Raw genomic sequence first — 21216 nt, 5'->3', positions numbered from 1 at the left:
TTTGAGAAGAAAATATAGGGAGTTTTTGATGTCAGGGTTCAGGGAAGAGACTTAGAGACCTTTACCTAATACCAGAGAACACCCTGGCCAGTTAACCTTTCAGTGTTTCTGAACCAAATTTGATTAGTGTAAACCAAAAAAAAAAAAAAAAAAAAAAAAAAAAAAAGGAGGAAAAAATAGACTACCAATCCTTGTGGACACTTGGGCTTTTGAGTTGATGCCAAAGGTGGTGGTGGAGTGTCATTCACTCTTCCCTGCTTAAATCTTAGGTCCTGTTGAATCCACAGGGGCAGCAGGTTTTCAGTGAAACAGATCTCCTTTATTGAGGGTAAAAAGAGCTATGTAAACCATGAGGAATAGTAAGGGATGGGATGAATGCACATTATTAGCTGGTGTCAAGGTGCTGAGAATGCTTTGTTTGTAGGAAAAGGACATGTCCTTACATGAAAAGAGGAATTTAAACCTGTAATTTGGCCACTGGACTATGTGACTACATCTATGGTACAGAAGTCGGGGTTGTACAGGCTACATGCACCTGGAGATGCAGGCCCAGAGCAAGGAGGGAAGAGTCCTAGCTCTTGCTAGTCTCAGGATAATATCTTTAGGGTTGAGATATATCTCAGCTGGCAGAAGTCATGCAGGGTAGGCTGTGGCAAGCAATTGAGCTTCTTGGAGATGGCCCACCATTTTGCATGGCTGTGATAAGAGTGCTCTGTGAGGAAAGGGCTCCAGAGAATTCATCCCAGTATTGCTCCTTGCTGATATGTCTTCCATGCTGCCCACTGATGTGTTCCTCAAATATCCGAAATGGCCTAGTTTGCTTCCTGGGTCTATAATCACTCTGTTGGGTAGCTTTCCTGCAGAATCAATATGAAGATGAACTTTTATGTAATGATGCTGTTTAGACACATTGATGATTTCATCATTTTTGATAATAATCTCATAGAACTGCTGGATCGATTCAAGTAATTTTAAACTTCCTGGGGGCGGGGGAGGGAGGACCTGCAAATAGACTTCCATGTCATGAGATAATTCCAAGAAAATAGGCTTGGAACAAATTTATGATCAAGGAAATTAGTCCTTCTAGGTTAAAAATGAGGCTACTAACCTCAGTAACTGAAGGTCATAAACTGGGAATGTGCAATTTATTAAGGGTAAAATGAGTGAAAATAAATGATTGACTAGTTTATCTCTATAAGACTTTAAAAAAAATAGATACCAGGCAGATGACCAGCCTCTTGACAAAGCCTCGTTAACTTGTAACATTAAAAACTATTGATCTAAACTTATAATGAACTTGTGGAGCTAGAAAATAGATAAGGAATGTTTAGTCAGATATGACTCTTAATGGAAAGACATGTAAACAATTCTGCTGTAACTTCTTAAACATTATTGACTTATGACATGAACCATTGCTTTAAACTTACTGTGAACTTGTGAAATGTAAAATTGCTTTGAAAACCATGTAATCAGTTACTCTGCAGTAGCAATTTTCTCTGTCTATATGATAATCACTTTCATAGCTGTGAGGTAATTTATTTAGATAAAGAACTTCTGTCTTACAGGGTATAAAAGCTGAGAGCAAACATAAAATGGTGAAGAAGCCCTTTTCTGCTTCATCCAGTGTACATATGCATGCCTGAGTTTCTCTCTTTTCCTTTCTCTCTGGTTCATGAAGAGTTGACTTGCTCCAAGCCTGCCTGTTACTTAACCAGAAATAGATCCCTGAGTTAAAGAGCTCAAGTAACTAAGTTTATTTTCCTAACCTTCTGCTGCTATCAGCAGGAGTCAATTGCCAGAAGCCACCAGCTCTGGCCCTGAGAATAACAAAAGAATATTAATTGTGAGAAACTATCAGTTCTGGCCCCAAAAAGTAGCTGGGTATCAAGGACGGTCCTTGACACTCAAACTCCTTCTTGCTAAGGGACTGCTTCCACAAGTCAGGTGGTTTTCTGGCTTCACACATGTACATATTACGAAGGCCTGAAGGCAAGATCATAGCAGGTTGGCACAGTGCTATGTTCCTGATGCCTGAGTCCTCCCAGTGTTGAGGTTACATTGCAAAGAAGCCCAGCTATTTTGCTTGGTTACCAAGAATTCAAACTAAGATCCTCAATCACTTTTTTTACCCACTAATGCACCTGTGTTTAATTATCAATTCTACACAGGCTAGAGTCATTTTGGAAGAGGAAACCTCAATTGAGAAAGTGTTCCAATGAAATTTACTAACGATATACCCTGTGGTATATTAACTTGATTGGTGTTTGATGTGTGAGGGCCTAGATCACTGTGGGTGGTGCAAACCCTGGGCAGGAAGTTTTGGGTTGTATAAGTAAGCAGGCTGAGATTGTCTTAAAGATCAAAGCAGGAAGCAGAGTTCCTCCATGGCCTCCACATTGGCTTTTACATCCAGGTTGCTGCCCTAAGTTTCTACCCTGACTTCTCTCAGTGATGAACTGAGATATAGAACCTGTAAACTACCATAAACCCTCCTCTTTCTTACTTGCTTTTGGTCCTGGTATTTCATAATAACAACAGAAACAAATAAATTGAAATAAAATAAACTGAATAAAACACCCTAGCCCTAAGAGAGTTTGGGCTGTCATTGTTTTAAAGAATGACTTATTACACTTTAGTAAATAATTTAACTATTAACTGTTTGTTCTCTCAGAAAAACAGCAGTAAGATTATTTAAAGAATAGATATCTGGAAACAATCAGAAGAACAACATGGGAAAATCTGAGAAAAGGGTTGCAACCCATGGGGTCAGATGTTTTGCCAAGATCAAGGTATGGATTATTTCTATATATGCATGTTTATAGTCATGGAAGTTTTTTTAAACAATCATTGAAAGTGCTTGTAATATTTCTCAGTTTGCATGAAGTTTTCCAGCACAAAAGTCATTTACCAAGTATGGCCTTAATTCCTCCCCTTAAAGACATTGGTTTTCTAATTATAGATGCTTAGTCATGATTATTCGTCCAGGAAAATTTATCAAAATGATTTAGAACAGGGGTTCTAAACATGTGGGTCATGCCTCTTTGCAGGTGTCAAATGATCCTTTCAAGGGGGTCACCTAAGGTTATGAGAAATCATAGATACTATATTAGAGTCTATATCATCATCAAAATCACAATTATGAAGTAGTAACAAAAATAATTTTATGGTTGGGGTCAACAGAACTGGAGGAACTGTATATAAAAAAAAAAGAAATGAGCATTAAGAAGGTTGAGAATCACTGATTTAGAGGGTCTTAAAGGAGAGTGGGGTTTAAAATGCATTAGATGTGTATTATGTTGTGTAATTTAGCATGAGGTCAGAGGTCAATCAATGCTCAGCCTTCAAGGGTTCCTGACATAAAATCAGGGACCACAGCTAGGAAAGACTTTCCTAGCAGAAGCACTCTGTTGATTAATATGGAAAAAATGGCTTTGTGATCCAGTCAGATAAATATTTTCTTCAAGCATTGGCAATGTAATAATTACTATTTATAAGAAAACAGATCATTCTATTAGCTGCTTTAGTGGTTTTCAGTATTTTAGATACAATTATTGTTCTTATTCTTCCAAAGGCATGTTTGCATCACCAAATGTGAACTTACATTAACCCAGGAAATTTGAGTGCTGATCAATTTCTGCAGAGTCCTCATCATGCCTCTCTAAGCTTCTGCTGCCTAAGCCATCCTATCAAATGCTCACTTAACCTTTATTCACATGTAGTAGAATCCATGTATTAATATAAAAGAGGCTTCAGGCTCAGCCCCTGGAAAGTGATTATCTCTAATGATGTACAAATTATTAGAATCCAAAGCCCTTCAAGGTATCCTTCAGTTCTCACAGTCACTGAGGAGCTCAGACTCCCCGGCTCCTTACCTTCCCCAGATGCTTTCTACATGTGTCATTTTGTACAATCTATTCACATCTCTCTGTATCTCTCACTGTTTCTCTCTCTCTCTCTCTCTCTCTCTCTCTCTCTCTCTCTCTCTCTCTCTCTCTTTCTCCCTCCCTCCCTTCCCCCCCCTCCTGCTCTCTCTGTGTGTCTGTGTTTAATTATCTGGGATATCTAATCCTAGTGGTATGAGGGATTAAATTCAGGCGCTCACACATGCCAAGCAACTCCTCTGTCCCTAATCTCCACCTGCTCCTCCATTGTTAAGATCCTTTAACTTCTCTAAATTTGTGCATTATTTTATGTATATGGGTACTTTGCCCTTAGGTGTGTTGGTGGACCAGTTGTATGTCTGATATCCTTGGAGACCAGAAGATATTGGATCTTCTGGAATTGTAGATACAGGTGTTTTTTGTTTTGTTTTTAATTTTTTATTTACTTTTACATTCCAGATTTATTCCCCTCCCAGTCCACCCCCAAACTATTCCAAATCCCATATCTCCACCCCCTGCCCCCAGTCTCCATGAGGATACAGGTGTTTTTGAACCACCATGAGGCTGCTGAGAACTTAACCCAGGTCCTCAGAAAAAGCAGCCAGTGCTTTTATCTACTGATCTGCAATTTCACCTTAAAAGTTAGGGTAATGATGAGTATTATAACTATTAGTTTCTACTACTAATAGCATTTGTAGAAAGACATCATGAGGTTTCATTATAAGCACTACTTCTCGAGTTTATCTTTGGTTACCATCGTAGGATTTCTATTGCCACAAAGAGACACCATAACCAGTGCAACACTAACAAGAAAAATATTTAATCGTGGATGGCGTATAGTTTCATCAGTTTATTTTGTTATTGTCATGGTAGGAACCATGGTAGCCTGTGGGCAGACCTGGTGCTAGAGAAGAAGCCTAGAGTTCTACATGCAGATTGGCAGGTATCAGGAAGTGAGGGAAACTGGTCCTGGCTGTAGCTTCTGAAACTTCAAAGTTTATTCCTAGTGACATACTTCAACCAATAAGGTCACACATACTGGAACAAATCCACACCTCCTAGTACTATACTCCTCAGTGGCCAAGCATTCAAATCTATGAGTGTATAGAAGCCACTTCTACTCAAGCCACCACAGTTACTTTAACTGGGAGTTCAATGACAGTAGATATTGGTGTAAATAGTATGGGGAAATATTAAAACCATGGGTTTTCAAGAAAAAAACTTATAGGATTGTTTTAAAATAATTAGATTTATGTCCTCTGAGTTTAGAAACATCTAAAATATTTGCATGGTCAAAAGGTCCACACTGAAGGTCCTGATTCTTAAGTCTAGAAATAGAATCATTAAGAAAAGTCTTCCTTGGGAAAACATCTCTAGGGTGTGTCAGAGACCTGGGATGGTGGAGGCACCATCTATGAAGGCAACTCTAGCTGAGACTCCTAGCAGTGGGGAATCTGGAGCCTGGAATAGCCACCTCCTGTAACCAGGCAGGATTCCTAGTAGAGGGACAAGGACACTAACCCACCCACAAAACCCACCCCAAATTGGTCCTGCTTACATGAAGTACAGGGCCAAATATGAAGCAGAGAATGAGGGAAGAGCCAAGCAATGACTGGCCCAGATTGAGACTCATTCCATAGGCAAGAATCAATCCTTGACACTATTAATGATAATGTTATGCTTACAGACAGGAGCCTAGCATAACTTCCTCTGAGAGGCTATACCCAGCAACTGACTGAAACAGATGCGGAGACCCATAGCCAACCATTAGATTCATCTTAGGAAGTTTTGTGAAAGACTTGGGGGAAGGACCAGGACATGATAGGGACTCCACAAGAAGAACAACAAAGCCAAATAGGTGGATTCTTGGTGGCTCCTAGAGACTGAATCACCAACAAAATAGCAAGCATAGGCTGGACCTGTACATATGTAGCAGAAGTACAGCCTAGTCTTCATGAAGATTCCCCAACAAGTGGAGCATGAGCTGTCCCTCATTCTGTTGCTTACTTATAGATCCTCTTCCCCTCGCTGGCCTACTTTGTCTAGCATCAAGTGGAAGATGATATGCTTAGTCTTGCAATGACTTGATGTGCCTTAAGGCCTTCAGCTGTGCACACACTGGTAAATTCATCAAGTATCAATGCTTAGTTGTAATCTAGTGGCTACACAGATTAAGCTACCCCATAAAAACCAAATCAAAACTCATAGACCTTAAAAAGAGTACTGCTAGCAATTTGGATATTAATAGGGAAGACTGGAGGAAAAGAGAGGAAGAAAATAATAATCTAAATATTTCATATATGTATGAAATTACCAAAAAGTAAATTTAATCTTTATAAACTCTTAAAGAGAAGGAAGAACAACTTCTCAAGGGAGCTGAAGAGATGCCTTGATCGACAAAGTATTTGCTTAGGAAGCAAGGGAGCCTACTTCAGTCCTCACAGCCTACATAAAAACTAGGCATAGTGATGTATGAGCATAATTTCAGCATGGAGAGATGGAGTCAGACAGATGCTTAGGGCTCACTGTTGAGCCAGCCTTGCCTCCTGGCTGAGTTGCAGACAAATGAGAGTCCCTATTTAAAAGAAAAAAAGGTATAATTCTCGAGGAATTACACTTGAAGTTGTCTCCCCATGTATATATACATACATGAACTAATTCTACCCAAACATATACATATACACAAATACACATAAAGAAGTTATGAAAGAAAAAAGGATACAAAATAAAAGCCCCTTAGAGAGCCGGAAAAGACTGCCCTAAAAGATTTTGCATTATACTCTAGAGTGCTGAGTTTAAGAGCCAGAAGTATTAGCTTCATAAAAACAGGCGTTATGTAATAGTAGACCTGAATGTGTATGTCTGCAGGTCTATTTTCTTTCTGCATGGAACCAAATACTTCTGAGAAATACCAGTGGTCTCACCAAGTATTTAGCTTTCTTCATCAAAACATTAAAAAAAAGAGTAAATCATCCCAATTCTGTTTTTTTTTTAATTTGGTAGATCTCACTTTAATATAAGATCTGAAATAAAAAACTCCTAAGAAAATTAACAAGCCTCAGTCACATCCTCTGAAATATTTGCAGTGGGGGCACAGAACATCTCTGAAAAGAGCATTTGAAATTAGAAGACAAACATCTATCCTTTTGAACTATACTGAATTGGGTATTCTCATTCCCCAATTCTTCTTATTTATTTCTGCATATGTTTCTGCTAAGGATTATCCAAATTAATTGGTGATTGTGATAATAAATTCATAAGCAGAAAGTATTAATCTAACACATTGTAAATTGAATATATAACCACCCATTATCCTGCACCATGGGACCCCCAAAATGTTCTGCCTTGGATTTATATGCCATGAACACCACTAGCACTGCTGAGATAAAGTGTTACAAAGAATATTGCATGAGGAAGAAACAGAGTAGTCTTGCTGTAGACACAATGCCTTGTTCTGGGTTCTCTTCCTTCCCTTCCTTAATAGGACAACATTTGTCCTGTGGATAACAGTCTAGTGTTGAAGCCCCATCAATACCTGTGTCTTACATAGAACAACTCCATATCTTTCTGTATCAATGAGGTACACTGATAAATACACAAAGCCATACCTATCAACAACCCAGCTACTAACTGACTGTTCTAACTGCATGTCCAGAGAAAGGACAGCATGGCAGAGGAGAGATTATACTTTAAAGTTTCTTGTGTAATCAAGGGCTGTTTATATCGAATACAATTGGTAGCCTCAGGTGGAGGCTCTTTGATCAGTAAATGACAAATTCATAATCTGAAAATAATTTCTTTTTTTTCTTAAACATTTTTCCTAGATGTTTCTGTTGGCATTAACATGTGCATATGTATCCAAATCATTATCAGGAACTTATATGAATTCCATGCTCACACAAATAGAGAGACAATTCGGTATCCCCACATCTATAGTTGGGCTTATCAATGGGAGCTTTGAAATAGGTAAGTTATTTTTATGTTTACTTATCTTTACATGTTGGTATTTTCTCCTTATTTCCTACATTAGATCATTTAATCTGGCTGAGATCTGTGCTTTCTGAAATTTATTGATAGCCTTGTTTGCTGTGAAATTGATTGGTAGCCACTTATTTAATTATTCTCATGATGTCTACTCATGATTGCCACATACTCTGACAGTTCACCCCCCACCCTGAGGAGTACAGCAGATTTAGAGTATTAATATCTAATTCTGTCATTTGATAATTCAAAGAGAAGGTAAGGAATTTTTGTGGTCAATTTAGGAGATGACTGTGGGAGCCTGGGGAAATTTATATTTTTAAAGAGAGAGCAAATGTTTCTCTTCCACATCTGTGTCTTTGAAGTAGATGGCTCTCTACTCCTAGTCAGTAGGGAAGATGGGAACTCTTTCCTGGGTTTGAGTTCTACAAGATACAATTCTTAAGAAGATAGGATGAACTCAAGCTCCTGATTTGGGGTCATAAACTAGGATAGGAGAGTACTTTGTGCAGTATTGGTATTTGGTCTTTGAAGGTCTGATAAAATTCTGCACTAAACCCATCTGGTCCTGGGGATTTTTCTGGTTGGGAGACTTTTAGTGACTTATTCTATTTCCTTAGGGGTTATGGGGTTATTTAGATGGTTTATCTGATCCCGATTTATCTTTGGTACTTGGTATCTGTCTAGAAAATCATCCACTACATCTAGATTTTTCAGTTTTGTTGAGTATAGGCTTTTGTAGTAGGATCTGATGTTTTTTTTTAATTTCTTCAGTTTCTGTTGTTATGTATCCATTTTCATTTCTGATTTTGTTAATTAGGATACTGTCTTTGTGCCCTCTGGTTAGTCTGTCTAAGGATTTTCTTGCAACCCCATAAGAAGAACAACAATATCAACCAACCAGATCCCCCAAATCTCCCAGGGCCTAAGCCACCAACCAAAGGGTACACAGGAGGTAGGGGCATGACTCCAGGTGTACATGTAGCAAAGAATTGCCATATATGGCATCACTGGGAGGGGAGCTCCTTGGTCCTATGGAGACTTGATGACCCAGGATAGGGGAATGCTAGAGCTCTGAGGCAGGAGTGAGTGTGTGGGTGCGGTAGCACCCTCATAGAGGCAGGGGGAGAGGGAGAAGAGAGGGGAAACTGAGAATGGCGATAACATTTGAAATGTAAATAAATAACCAATAAAAAATGAAAAAAAAAGTACAGAAAGGAAAAGATTCCCTTTATAAACCAAGTGACATAGAATTCTTGGTGCCTCTTGTCTTGAATTAATTCATAGGTTTTCCTTTTCTCCTCATGAAATTGTCCTTAATGTATTTAAATAAGCAAAGAAAATTTTCACTAAGTTGCCCAGGCTAGTCCTGAATTCACTCTGTAACCCAGGCTGACTTTGATCTTGAAGCCTTCCTCTTCTGGCCTTCAGGTAGCTGGGGACAGAGAGTCTGTGCTACCAGGTCCTATTTGTTCTTTCAACTCCCAAACATGTTAATCAAAGGACTCTTTGTCAGCACAAAGCTTCCCAACCATTTTTTAGACTAATCTTTCTCTTAAATCAAAAAGATGAGTTTTTATTTTGACTTTTGATTTCTGCAGTGTAGCCATAAGTTGGATAATAAGCCCTAGTTGGAGCATTAGGACTCTGAACAGCATTACCTGGTCTTAGGGAAAAAGTGACAACTAGAAATAGACATCTGTCTTGGTCAGGTTGAGCAATAAAGGTATTTTAAAATATTATGTTTAAAACATGAACCCATTTGAGTCTGCATAGAGCAGGCATGAGAGGAGAGATCAGAGATGGCATTCATTCAGGTCTACACTTGTTTTTGTACCTAATTACAAGGGTGAGATAATAGTGAATAGAGAAATTAGCATACTGCAGAATAATAGATATATCTCTGTTATGATCCCAATTTCTTTAAATCTTAAAAATATAGATAAAACATCCTAAGCACCCATCCCTGTTTTCTTAATGTGGCTGTGAAACAATGAACCCTGGAGTCCAAATGTTGGAGAGGATGTTGACAAAGAGCTGCTAATACTTTACTGAAACATGCATTCTCATTCTTCCCTCCCAGGAAACCTTTTGTTGATTATATTTGTGAGTTATTTTGGAACAAAACTTCACAGACCTATCATGATTGGTGTTGGATGTGCAGTTATGGGCCTGGGGTGTTTCTTAATCTCGCTACCCCATTTCCTCATGGGCCAGTGAGTATTCTAGTTTTGATGATATTCTAAGTTCAACTTTCACCTACAGGAAAAAAGGCTCAGAATTTCCACTCTGGGAGGAACAGTACTCCCCCAAAATACAGAAATCTAATATGGAAGTTAAAGTCTTTGGTCTGCCAGTATGAGTTATGAATTCTGTGGCCTTGGGTCTATTTGAACTCCCAACTAGTCTATTTGTGAAGTGGGAACTTGAGGCAAGTCTTTCATGAAGTTCAAGCTCATGAAGAGATTCTCAGAATCTGCTAATGCACATGCTGAGTCCTTCCTAAGGACTATTTAGAAATGTTGGTTACAAGATGTCTACAATATGACATAATTATGGGTCACCAAGAAAAATTAACTGGAAAGCCTGATTATTTTCATGTTTTTTAAAGCAGCTACATGGAAAATTGTCAAATTGAAATTATGTTATTTCTTGCCTCAGTTCCTGATTTCTGGGGATAGTTTTCAGTTTTTTCTTTTGTTTGCCTGAGTGTCCTGGTAGTTTTTAGTACTTAGGTGTTCATTAATATAAAAGTTACCATTTTCGTTGACATGACTAAAAATGTTTTCTACCATCGAACTTTGCTAATTTTGTTATAGAACTCATTCTTTAAAAAAAAAAAAACTCGGATTTACAACTTAGTTCACTTTTCTTCTACTTGATTGACTTTGTATCACTGAATATTAGACAAGTCCATCAGCAGCTGGCAGAGGGAACGAACGTCTCTAGGCACATACACTGTTGTCATGGGATCTATTGTCTCCTATACTCCTCCTGCTTGTGAACTACAAACTTATAGGTCAGCTCAGTGCCATCTCCTTGGAACTCTCCACCATGATGTTCTTTTTCTTTCCTTCATCTACTTCCCCCTGCCTCCCTTTCTTCATTCATTTTCTTATTTCTTTCCTTTTAAGATCTTTTATCTAGTGTGTGTGTGTGTGTGTGTGTGTGTGTGTGTGTGTGTGTGTGTGCACGCGTGCGCACCATGTGTGTAACTGGTACATACAAAGATGAGAAGAGGGTGTTGGACCCCTGGAACTGGAGCTCCAGATGGTTGTCAACTACCATGTGGGTACTGGAAAATGAACCCAGGTCCTCTTTAAGGACCCTTAACCACTGAGCTATCTCTCCAGCCACACATTATCTTTTTAAAAACATGGCCTTAGTGTGTAGCCCAAGCTTGCCTAAAATTTACTATGTAGCTCAGGTTTACCACAGACTTTCGGTGAACCCCTTGCTTCAGATTTCCAAAGGCTGCTATTCCAAGGCTGAGCCCTAACAAGTGCCCTGCTTCTCCTCTGTCTGGCTCTTAACTAGTCACTGGAGGAGCACCCTAATCCCTGTTTGCTGCTTATTCTCCTTCTCTTTATTCTGCAGAAGAAAAGAAAATTCCTTTCACAATTTAAGCATATTGTCACAAATTTGTAAATTTTGGAATCAGAATTAGTATTCTAATTCCTGTGCCTGTTTTCTTTCCCTTTTTTTTTGTTTTTAGCTCCATTGTCTGAACTTGATAATTATTGATATGAGTCCTTTGCCAGCTCTATCAGATGCCTGCGCTCAGATCATTTTGTGAAGTTTCTTGTAGTCTTTTCTCCTCCATACTATATTTTTCCCACCTCAACTCCTTTTTCTGCAGCTGCTATTTGAACAATGGCACCATATGTTTTATTCATATTTTGGCATCTTCACTTTTTAACTTCATGATTTCTCATCTCCTTGTTGATTCCTGGAAGATTTAACTTTGTCATGCAGTCTCTTGCGTGGGCTTGTCATATCGTTGACATTTTGTTGTCAAGGACACCTCTTTACCTTGTCTTCTTCTTCTTCTTCTTCTTCTTCTTCTTCTTCTTCTTATTATTATTATTATTATTATTATATTCTTATTATTTTGGGGAACATATTATTTTGTCAATAATTTAGTGACTTTTCCTGTGTGACTTTCTCCTTTTGTCATCATTGTCTCTTTTTCAGAAGGATAAGTCAATGTGTGATTGAACATGGACTGGATGATTGTGAGTTTTCTCTGAAACCTGTATAGATAGTTTATATATCTAGGGAGGAATTCTTTGCACTTGTCATAGGGGTAGAAACTTGGTTACCAGCCAGAAAAGAATGGGAAGATCACTTTTTGCACAAGTTTTTAAAACATAATGACTCTCCTTTTTGGCATCTGTGTCCTCAGAGTACCAGCTTGCATCCTCTTGCATCTGTTGGCATTCCACATGGAGAGGTGGAGGAAAAGTCTGAGGACCTAGTTACCCCTTATGTGCAACTTCACTGTCACATTAATTGCTCTGCAGTTAAAAATCTTCATGAACTTTGGATTCCCTGGCCTCCATCCTCTGAGTGCTGGGAATACAGGTGTTTCTCACTATACCTAATTTTACTGATTGCTCCAGATCAAATCCTGGATTGGTGTTTGCCAGACCCCAGTGACAAATTGAGCTATATCTCTATATCTATATCACCTTGTTTTTGAGGTATTGGCCTTCCCTCACTTCATTTTGAAACCCTTTACTGCTCTTTTGTTGCCAATTAGGGGAGTCACTGGACCTCGAAAGCACAACTGAATTTTAAATGGATAATTAACTAAATGAAGGTCATTTGATCTTCTTGGGTGATTTTGAAGGGAACTGAAAGTTTGTGAATGGAATTAAATTTGTTTTTTTTTACTTTCTATTCTATTCAAATCAATGTCAATAAATAGTTGGCTATTCTTGTGTTTCCTCACCTTCTGCTGAAGGTGATAATTCTTTGAAACTGACCTGTCTTCATGGGATCATGAGGAGATAGACACAGGCATGTCTCTACAAATTCACTGACAACCTCTGTTGGCATGTCCAGGCAGTTGTTCTAGGGGAAAGTTATTCTCATTTCTGAGTTATAGTATGTAGCATAGAAGTTATACTGTTGGCAAGTATAGCTCCACACTAATGCTGAAGTCAGCAGCCCATGTTTTCCTCTTGTTTTCTTTCACCTAAGAAATGATGATCCAATGTACTCTCCAATGGAGATAGATGAACACATTTTCCTCTATGTTTACATTCTGTTATTTTCTTTCTTGGACAATGATTCTTGGTGATGTGCTCAAGTTAAATGTCCACATTTTATTGGCACTTTTGGTCCCATGACACTGTTGTCAGGTGATGGATTCTGTCATATCTAGTTATAATATGTAGATTTTTCTTCTGTTGGAGTTATTGAACATATGAAAGGATGATCGTTTGAATTCTCAGAAAAGAAGGATAGGAACATAGCTCAGAGAACCCAGACCATGTTTCTTATTTTGTATTGTTGGTGTCTCTCTAAAGATTTTGTCTTCATTCTACTTTATTGTGTCTCATTTTTTCTTGCTTTTTGTTCATTTATCTCACAACAATTATTTCTAGATAATTGTCATTTAGAAACCACAGAGAAATGACATTAGAGAATCTGAAAGCAATGTCACATAAACAGAGGGACTTGAATGCTAACTATAAATAAGTCTCACTTTTTTTATCAATCCCTTTTGATGATATTTCCTACTTACTTTTATTCATTTGTTTTTGTTTGTTTGCTTGCTTGCCTATTTTATTTCTTTGAGAAAAGTAAAATACATCCCAGGCTGGCCTCAAACTAGGTATATAGCTGAAGTGGCTTTGTGTTTCTGCTTCTGATGTGTTCACCTTTCAAGTGCTTTGGTGGCAGACATGGGCCACCACACCAATTTTGTGCAGCTCTGGAATTTGCATCTAGAGTTACCTGACCAATTTAGTGTTTTAATTATTTATTTGCTCACTTATTTATTTGTATACCTGCATTTATGTACATGTGTGTGTGTATGTGCACACGTGCATGCCCATGAGGGTTCCAAGTACTGAACTGAGATTATTAGGCTTTTGTATCAAGTACTTTATCTACTGTGTCATCTTGCTTGGCCTGCCATAGGATTCATGATTATCAGACTGAATGCTGTGGAAATGTCTTCATTGGCTCTTGACACCCTGTTTTCAGGGAAGAAGGAGTCAGTAATCTGCAAATGCTCTCCTTGTGGTCAACTCCTCACTGTGAATGTTTCCTGTGTCCACACAGATATGAATATGAAACGATTTTACCTACAAGCAACGTGTCCTCAAACAGCTTCTTCTGTGTGGAAAACAGATCCCAGACCTTAAATCCAACACAAGACCCCTCAGGTTGGCTTGTGCTTCTAATTCTTTTGGGTCAGAGACATGAAAACAGAATGCTTTTTTATGAAGGGCTTTAATATGGCACTGGATTTAGTAGAAATGTAGGACAAATGAACAAAATTTATTTCCCTCTTCAGGGAAGGGAGCTGTCTAATAATCTATCATATTCTCCATCCTGAGTCTGAATATACTTATTAAGAATCCTTTGTTCCTTAGGCAACATTGTAGAGTTAATTCCACATGAGAAAATGATTTAGAAGAATGGATTTAGACAAACTCTGAATCTCCGTGACTGGTCTAGTTTGTTTTTCTGTTGCTGTAATAAGACATTGACTAAAAGCAACTCAAAGAGGAGAGTTTATCTAGTTACCAACTATAGTCCACCATGAGGGAAGCCAGTGCAGGAACCTGCAGTTACAGACCAAAGCAGAGACCATTGGGGAATGCTGTATCCTAGCTGGCTTCTCTGTCTTGCTCAGCTACATCTATTCTACAGCTTAGGCCCACGTGCCCAGAGGTAGTGCCACCCACAGTAGTCTATGTCATCTCTCATCACTTAGCCAAGAAATAAAACACATCCTAGACATGCCCACAGGCCAATTCGATGGAGGTAATTCCTCACCTGAGAGTTCTTCTTGGGTGCCTAATTTGAGTCAAGTTGACAAAAAGTTATATATCACAATGATTATACAAATAAGAAATAGAGACAGAAAGCAGCTTATCTGGACCTGTGCTGTGTACCAAGTTTCATTCTTACCCAAGAACTTGCCTTTTAGTCTCCCTTTCCCTCGTTAACAGAGACATTACTGTGCAGTTAAACCAAACGGTGGTGCTTCCTTTATTTCCTCTTGGCCCAGGCCCTGTGATACTGGCTCAAGTACAAGCATATGCTCTATTAGTTATGTTCACGGTGATTAAAATCGAAGGGAAGAACTCAAGGGAGAAAGTCTTTATTTTCTCTGACAGTTTTACAGGGTTTAGCCTGTGGTCACTTGGCCCCATATTTATGGACAGAGAATCATAGTGCATGAGTATTGGCTGATACTGGTCTTTACCTTCTTGGTGGGCAGGAAGAATATAAACAAGATACAGGAAGTGGTGAGATATAATCTCTGTGAACATGCAACTCCCCAGGACCAACTTTCTCCAAATTGGCCCACCTCTAACCTTTCAGTATTGCTCAATGATATAAGTCTCATGATTGCATCAACAATTAGTCCATTGATTATGTCCCAGCCCTAATGGTCTGCTCTGGATAAGCCCTCCCAAATACAGCAAAATTCTGTGTAAATGTACTTCATGTATTACTGCTTCTATTTTACTCTGATAGACACCATGATGAAAGGAACTTATACAAGGATGAGTTCATTCGTGTCGCTAGTTCTAAATCAGAGATTCTCAGCATTCCCTATGCTGCAGCCCTCTAATATAGTCCCTTATGTTGTGTTGACCCCAACCAAAAAATATTTTCTTGCTACTTCATAGCTATAATTTTCCTACTGTTATGAATCATAGTGTAAATATCTGATATTTCTGATGATCTTAGGTCACCCACTTAAGTGACTTAGAGGGATGGGAAGCAATCAGGACAGGGAGGCATGGTAGGAAGAACAGGAATCCAAGGGCTCACATCTCTACTGTGAGCATAGGACAGAGATAGAGCTATCTGGAAGTAGAATGAGGCTGTTAGCTCTTGAAGCCTGTCTCCAGTGGCATTCTTTCTAAACCTCCCCTAACAGCATCATCAACTAGAGACTATGAATTTAACACCAGAGCCTCTGGGCATTTCCACTCAAACCTCCACAGTATTTACACAGAGGGCCTGCTTTGGTTCCAGAACTAACATCAGGTTGCTCACAAGCACCTGGAAGTCTAGTCCTGGGGAATTGGGTGCCCTCTTCTGACCCTCTGGGTATCTGCACACATGTGATTCAAATATACTCATGAAGGTGCACACACTTACTTATCCATTTGACAAAGTGTTTTTAAAGTCACATATGGTAAAGACCCAGCACATTTCCTGAACATTTTGTCTGGAGGTGATTCAGTCCAGAACATCTCCATTTTATGCTGGATTTTAATACCACAGAAATTGCAGTAGTCTCCAAAGCTTGAATGATACTGCCTCAGGAAATCTGTGGAGCTCAAACAAACTTGAGCGTCAAAGAGCAGCCATGTCTGAAGCTCCCAGCCACAGAAACCTTATAAGCTCAGGAATGTGATGAAATGGCGTGTGTTTTTCTAAGTCAGTCCCAGTTCCTGAATAAGGACAGGAAGATTATTTTTATTAACAATGCTTTTGACCTTAACTTGGCTTGTTCCCCAAGTAGCTCTGAATTTATTTTCACCCATTTATTCTAGTCTATGTCTGCCGCATGGCTATTTATTACCTCCTCTATGTTTCATACATCTGACTTCCTCTGAGTCTTTGTGGGGATCTTTTTTCCCAGCATATCTCCTTCCAGAATTTCTACCTTCTACTTCCTGCCTTTGCTTTAACCATCATATTTTTTTTTTTATTTTGCCCAGTCACAGACTGCATTAAACAGCAAGGATGGGCAGGGGCATAACTTCACAGAGGGCATATAAACATTATGCCTACAATGTAAGACAGTAACCTCCACACCACCATTCTCACCTCCTGAACTGACTTTGGAAAATCTTCCCTTTGTCCTTCTTGCATTTCAGTTAAAATTGATATCTCCCCATGTTCAAAGCCCCAGAAAAGCACTTGATTCTTCTAGTGTCTGACACTTGCCTTAGAAGTAAGTTGAGCATCTCCCAGTGACCTCTAGATAGAAATCTTGTTTCTTAAAGATAAGAATCTGAATTCCTAGATATGCAAACTGATTTTACTGTACTAGGAATGAATAACAATCATACTTTATGGCCTAGCTGTGCTTAGGACACGTGCAGGCAATCCCCCTGACCAGTCCACAGGAGCGGATTCATTCTTCTTCAGTTCCCTTAAAACATGATGTCATAGTTTGCTTCTGGAGTGACAGTAGTTTATTTAGCTGAGAATAAACTTGGGAGCTGCATGCAAACCTTCAAAGATTTTTTTCTTTTGCCTTTCAGTTCCCTTTGGCCTAGTTTTTGATACCCAAATGATTTTCTGATACAGAAACTGTTGGAGTACTTTATTGATAATAAATGATGAAATGTATAGAAAAAATAGACATTTACTATTTGCTTCAACATTTAGTTTCTAAAAAGTAATTTATGCTGTAAATAATTTCAAACTTCCACCCTTCTGTCTGCGTTGTGTAAGTACAGCATGAATTTTCAGAGTACACATGCATGTTTGTTTTCCCTTCCTCAAAGTTGTAGAGGGATTGAATGAGGCAACACACTTACTAAGTAACTGGGTCCTCTGATTGATGTAAAACTGAGTCCATATAGCTGAGGGAGAGTCCTAGTTTATAGTGTTTGTTTATTTCTTTGGTGTATAGTCTTATGATCAATGTGTTGCCACTAAAATCTTAGTGGGGAAGAGGTATTTATCTGTAGTTATCTCTCTTACCCAAGTGGGAATTGGCTCCAGTCTAGCACTTGTACTCCATTGCTGAGTATTCTTTCTGAGTACACAGTAAAGGTGACTCACTGATTTAGAGCCAGAATAGTAATGTAAATCGTTATGGTTATCATGAGCTTAGGACTGAAAGAAGGCTTTCAGAAAAATTTTAATTCTTTTGTAACACTTTCAGTTTCTTCCAATAAGTCTTGACTGTCAAATACTCATGCAGTTTTCTCTTATTTTAATGCAGAGTGTGTGAAAGAAATGAAATCATTAATGTGGATATATGTACTGGTAGGAAACATAATACGTGGAATTGGTGAAACTCCCATCATGCCCTTGGGTATTTCCTACATTGAAGACTTTGCCAAATCTGAAAACTCTCCTTTATACATTGGTAAGTTTGAAAATCATTCTTAGTATCATTTCTTGGATAGCAAGTTCTTGGAATGTAGGAATTGATAATCGATTTGGGTGGTTTCCAGGGTATGGGCAGAGTCCTACCACTCTGTAGGTAATAAGATTGTGGGGTTGACCAGTAGCTCCAGACAAGGCCTTCATCCAGCTGCTTCTCGCTGTTGGAGAGTCCTCTGATCTGCTGAACCTACAGTCCTCTAATCCCACCACACTGTCTCTGAACTATTAACGGATTCTCCAACATTTCCTGGAAAATAGATTCAATTGTTTGTTTTTTTCTATTTTGCTGCTTTTAGTTTTTCATCTATAAGTTATTGCAGTTTCATTATTGGCCATTTTGTGTCTGTAGTATTTTAAAATATAGTTCATTTTCTACTCTCTCTGTACATACATGTGTGTATGTGTGTGCCTGTTTGTGCATATGTGTGTGTGTGTGTGTGTGTGTGTGTGTGTGTGTGTGTGTGTGCATGTTATGCACATACAAGCCAGTGTGGTAGTCAGAAACCAGCTTTTTTGTAGGAGTTAGTCCAGGGATCAAACTGTTGTTTTGGGGTCATGTTTGGCAGGCAAGTGCCTTTACTTGCTGAATCATCTGACTTCCTGCTGTGTTTCCTCTTGTCATGTTCTCTTGCAGAGGAAGGCTTACCAAACACTGTTAATAATGTCTTGTCTATCATGTTCACCATACCCACTGGTTCCTTACTTACCAGCTGATCTTTTACTACTCCAGGCTCTACACCATGATCTCCATGATGCTAATGACACAGTTTCCTTCCTTGTAACCCCTCAGCCCAGAAGGGTTTCTTCATTTCTTTATCTAATATCCACGTTCATTCTCTTGATTGTATTCCTTTTAAATTATCTTAAAAAGAAAAAACTGTATGCATCTCTTAGGCAAGAGCAAATTTACTATCCATTTCCTTGAATTGTCTGCTAGTTGATTTGAGTTTACTATGAATAATTTGCTTATGTTCTTAAGTAAATCCATCTGTACTTGATTATAAACCCAGAGCTTTGTATACAGGGTTTTCTTAATTAGTTATTCTATTTATTTACATTTCAAATGCTATCTCTATTTCCAGTTTACCATCCCCAATCCCCTATTCCATCTCCCCTCACCCATGCTTCTGTGAGGATGCTCCCCCACTCACCCACCTACCCACTTCTGCCTCACAACCCTAGCATTTCCCTATGTTGGGGCATCTAGCCTTCATAGGACCAAGGGTCTCTCCTTCCCTTGATGCCCAACAAGGCTCATTCTCTGCTACATATGCAGCTGGAGCCATCAGTCACTCCATTTTTACTTTTTGGTTGGTGTTTTAGTCCCTGAGATGTTTGGGGGGATCTGGTTAGTGATATTGCTGTTCTTCCTATGGGGTTGCAAACCCCTTCAGTTCCATTGCTCCTTTCTCTAACTCCTCCATTGGGGACACTGTGCTCAGTCCAACAGTTGACTGGAAGCATCCACATCTGTATTGGTCAAGCTTTGGCAGAGCCTCTCAAGAGACGGCTATAGCAGGCTCCTGTCAGCAGGCTTCCTGGCATTAGCAATGGTATTTGGGTTTGATGTCTGCATATGGGATGGATCGCCACGTAGGGCAGTTTTTGGATGGCCTTTCCTTTAGCCTCTGTTCTCTTTGACCTTGTATTACCTGTCAACAGGAGCGATTCTAGGTTAATATTTTTGAGATGGGTGGGTAGCCCCAACCCTCAACCAGGGGCTGTGTTTCACCTCTGGATATGGTCTCTACAGGTTCTCTCTCTCCTTTGTTGCAAATTTCAGCTAATGTCATCCCCATTAGGTCCTGGGAGCTTCTTGCTTTCCTGGCATCTGGAACTTGTAGACACATCACTTAGAAAAGAAAGAGTGGAAGAGATGACAGAAATAGGCTGAGTGTTAATTGAGATGAATTAAATTAAAAAATAACTTTTGTCACATTTTAGAGACTTATTAATTTGACAATAAAATTTTCCAGTGTTAATCTAGTCATTCTCTTTACATCCCTCCACAGACATCTAAAAAATAAAATACAAGTACTATCCTACAATAAATTGTTATATTATGGATCTCTTTATAAAAACTCCAGAGACAAATTATATACAAAAATATATAAAATATAATAATATAATTTACATATCTTATGTTTAATACAAAAATATTTAAGTTTCCTAAATAATAAGTATATTATTATATAAATATTATGTATATGCATATATAATTAAATAACTGTAAATAAATAACAAATTAGAAATATAGTTTTGTATATGGCTTTGTAACTGAAGAGATATTATAGCCAAATGTAAAAACTGAAAGTTATTGATGTTGACAATATGTGAAACAAGAAGAGATCAGGTTGCCTTGGAAAGGCACATATGTACTGAGAATCCCTAGGTCCACATACTTGGAGATATTTCTACTTATGTGTGGAGTGAGAGGAGGAAACTTCAACAAGGAGTATCCATGGGAACATAGTAAATGATAAATACACAGTTTAATGAAGGAGGAAACAGACAGAACAGGAGTTGGCCAACAATATCAAGCAAGTTAGGATAAAAGTCAAAAGTGTACAGGAGCCAAAATGGCTGAGGCATACAGTTCCTGCCACAGACTAGACAAAAATCAAAGCAAATCTTCCCAGCAATCCCTGACTCTGGTAACCAGCACAAAGCCACAGCTGATACCTGCAGCGGTTAGGAGGGTTCAGTGCATGAATGAGAGATGCCCTCAACAAGCTCGTGCCCTCTCTCCACTTCAGTGTCAGCCCTGTAGCCTCCATGAAGGAGCCTGTATATTGGATTTTTAGTCCAAGCCAGAGTGCTGCTGTGCTGCAAGGAGTCTGCAACCTGCAGAGCTTGCAGTGTTTTCAGAACAACTTGAAAAGTAAGGTCTAGAAGGAAGATGCTTTTAAACCTTTTTCCCCTATCGCTATCCTCTCAACTCCACAAAAAGAAGCAGTCTAGACTGGAATCCAGTAAGAGGAAGTCTTAAAAATTGTGATAGGGATTCAGAAGTGTAGCTCTCCAGGGT

General features: G+C 38.8%; 1 protein-coding gene across 1 annotated transcript in view; it reads left to right on the top strand.

The window, feature by feature from the left end:
- Positions 1-21216, top strand: part of Slco1a4 (solute carrier organic anion transporter family, member 1a4) — a 54743-nt gene that overhangs the window by 8336 nt on the left and 25191 nt on the right. Inside the window, 5 exon segments of the mRNA NM_131906.1 lie at positions 2672-2789; positions 7706-7847; positions 9946-10078; positions 14157-14260; positions 18022-18168. Of these exon segments, the coding sequence (NP_571981.1) occupies positions 2730-2789; positions 7706-7847; positions 9946-10078; positions 14157-14260; positions 18022-18168 (586 nt within the window). The 5' untranslated portion in view covers positions 2672-2729.

Source organism: Rattus norvegicus, chromosome 4 (genome assembly GCF_021556685.1).
Source record: "Rattus norvegicus strain SHRSP/BbbUtx chromosome 4, alternate assembly SHRSP_T2T, whole genome shotgun sequence".
Classification (NCBI taxonomy): Eukaryota; Metazoa; Chordata; class Mammalia; order Rodentia; family Muridae; genus Rattus; species Rattus norvegicus.
This window is presented reverse-complemented; position numbering and strand designations above follow the sequence as displayed.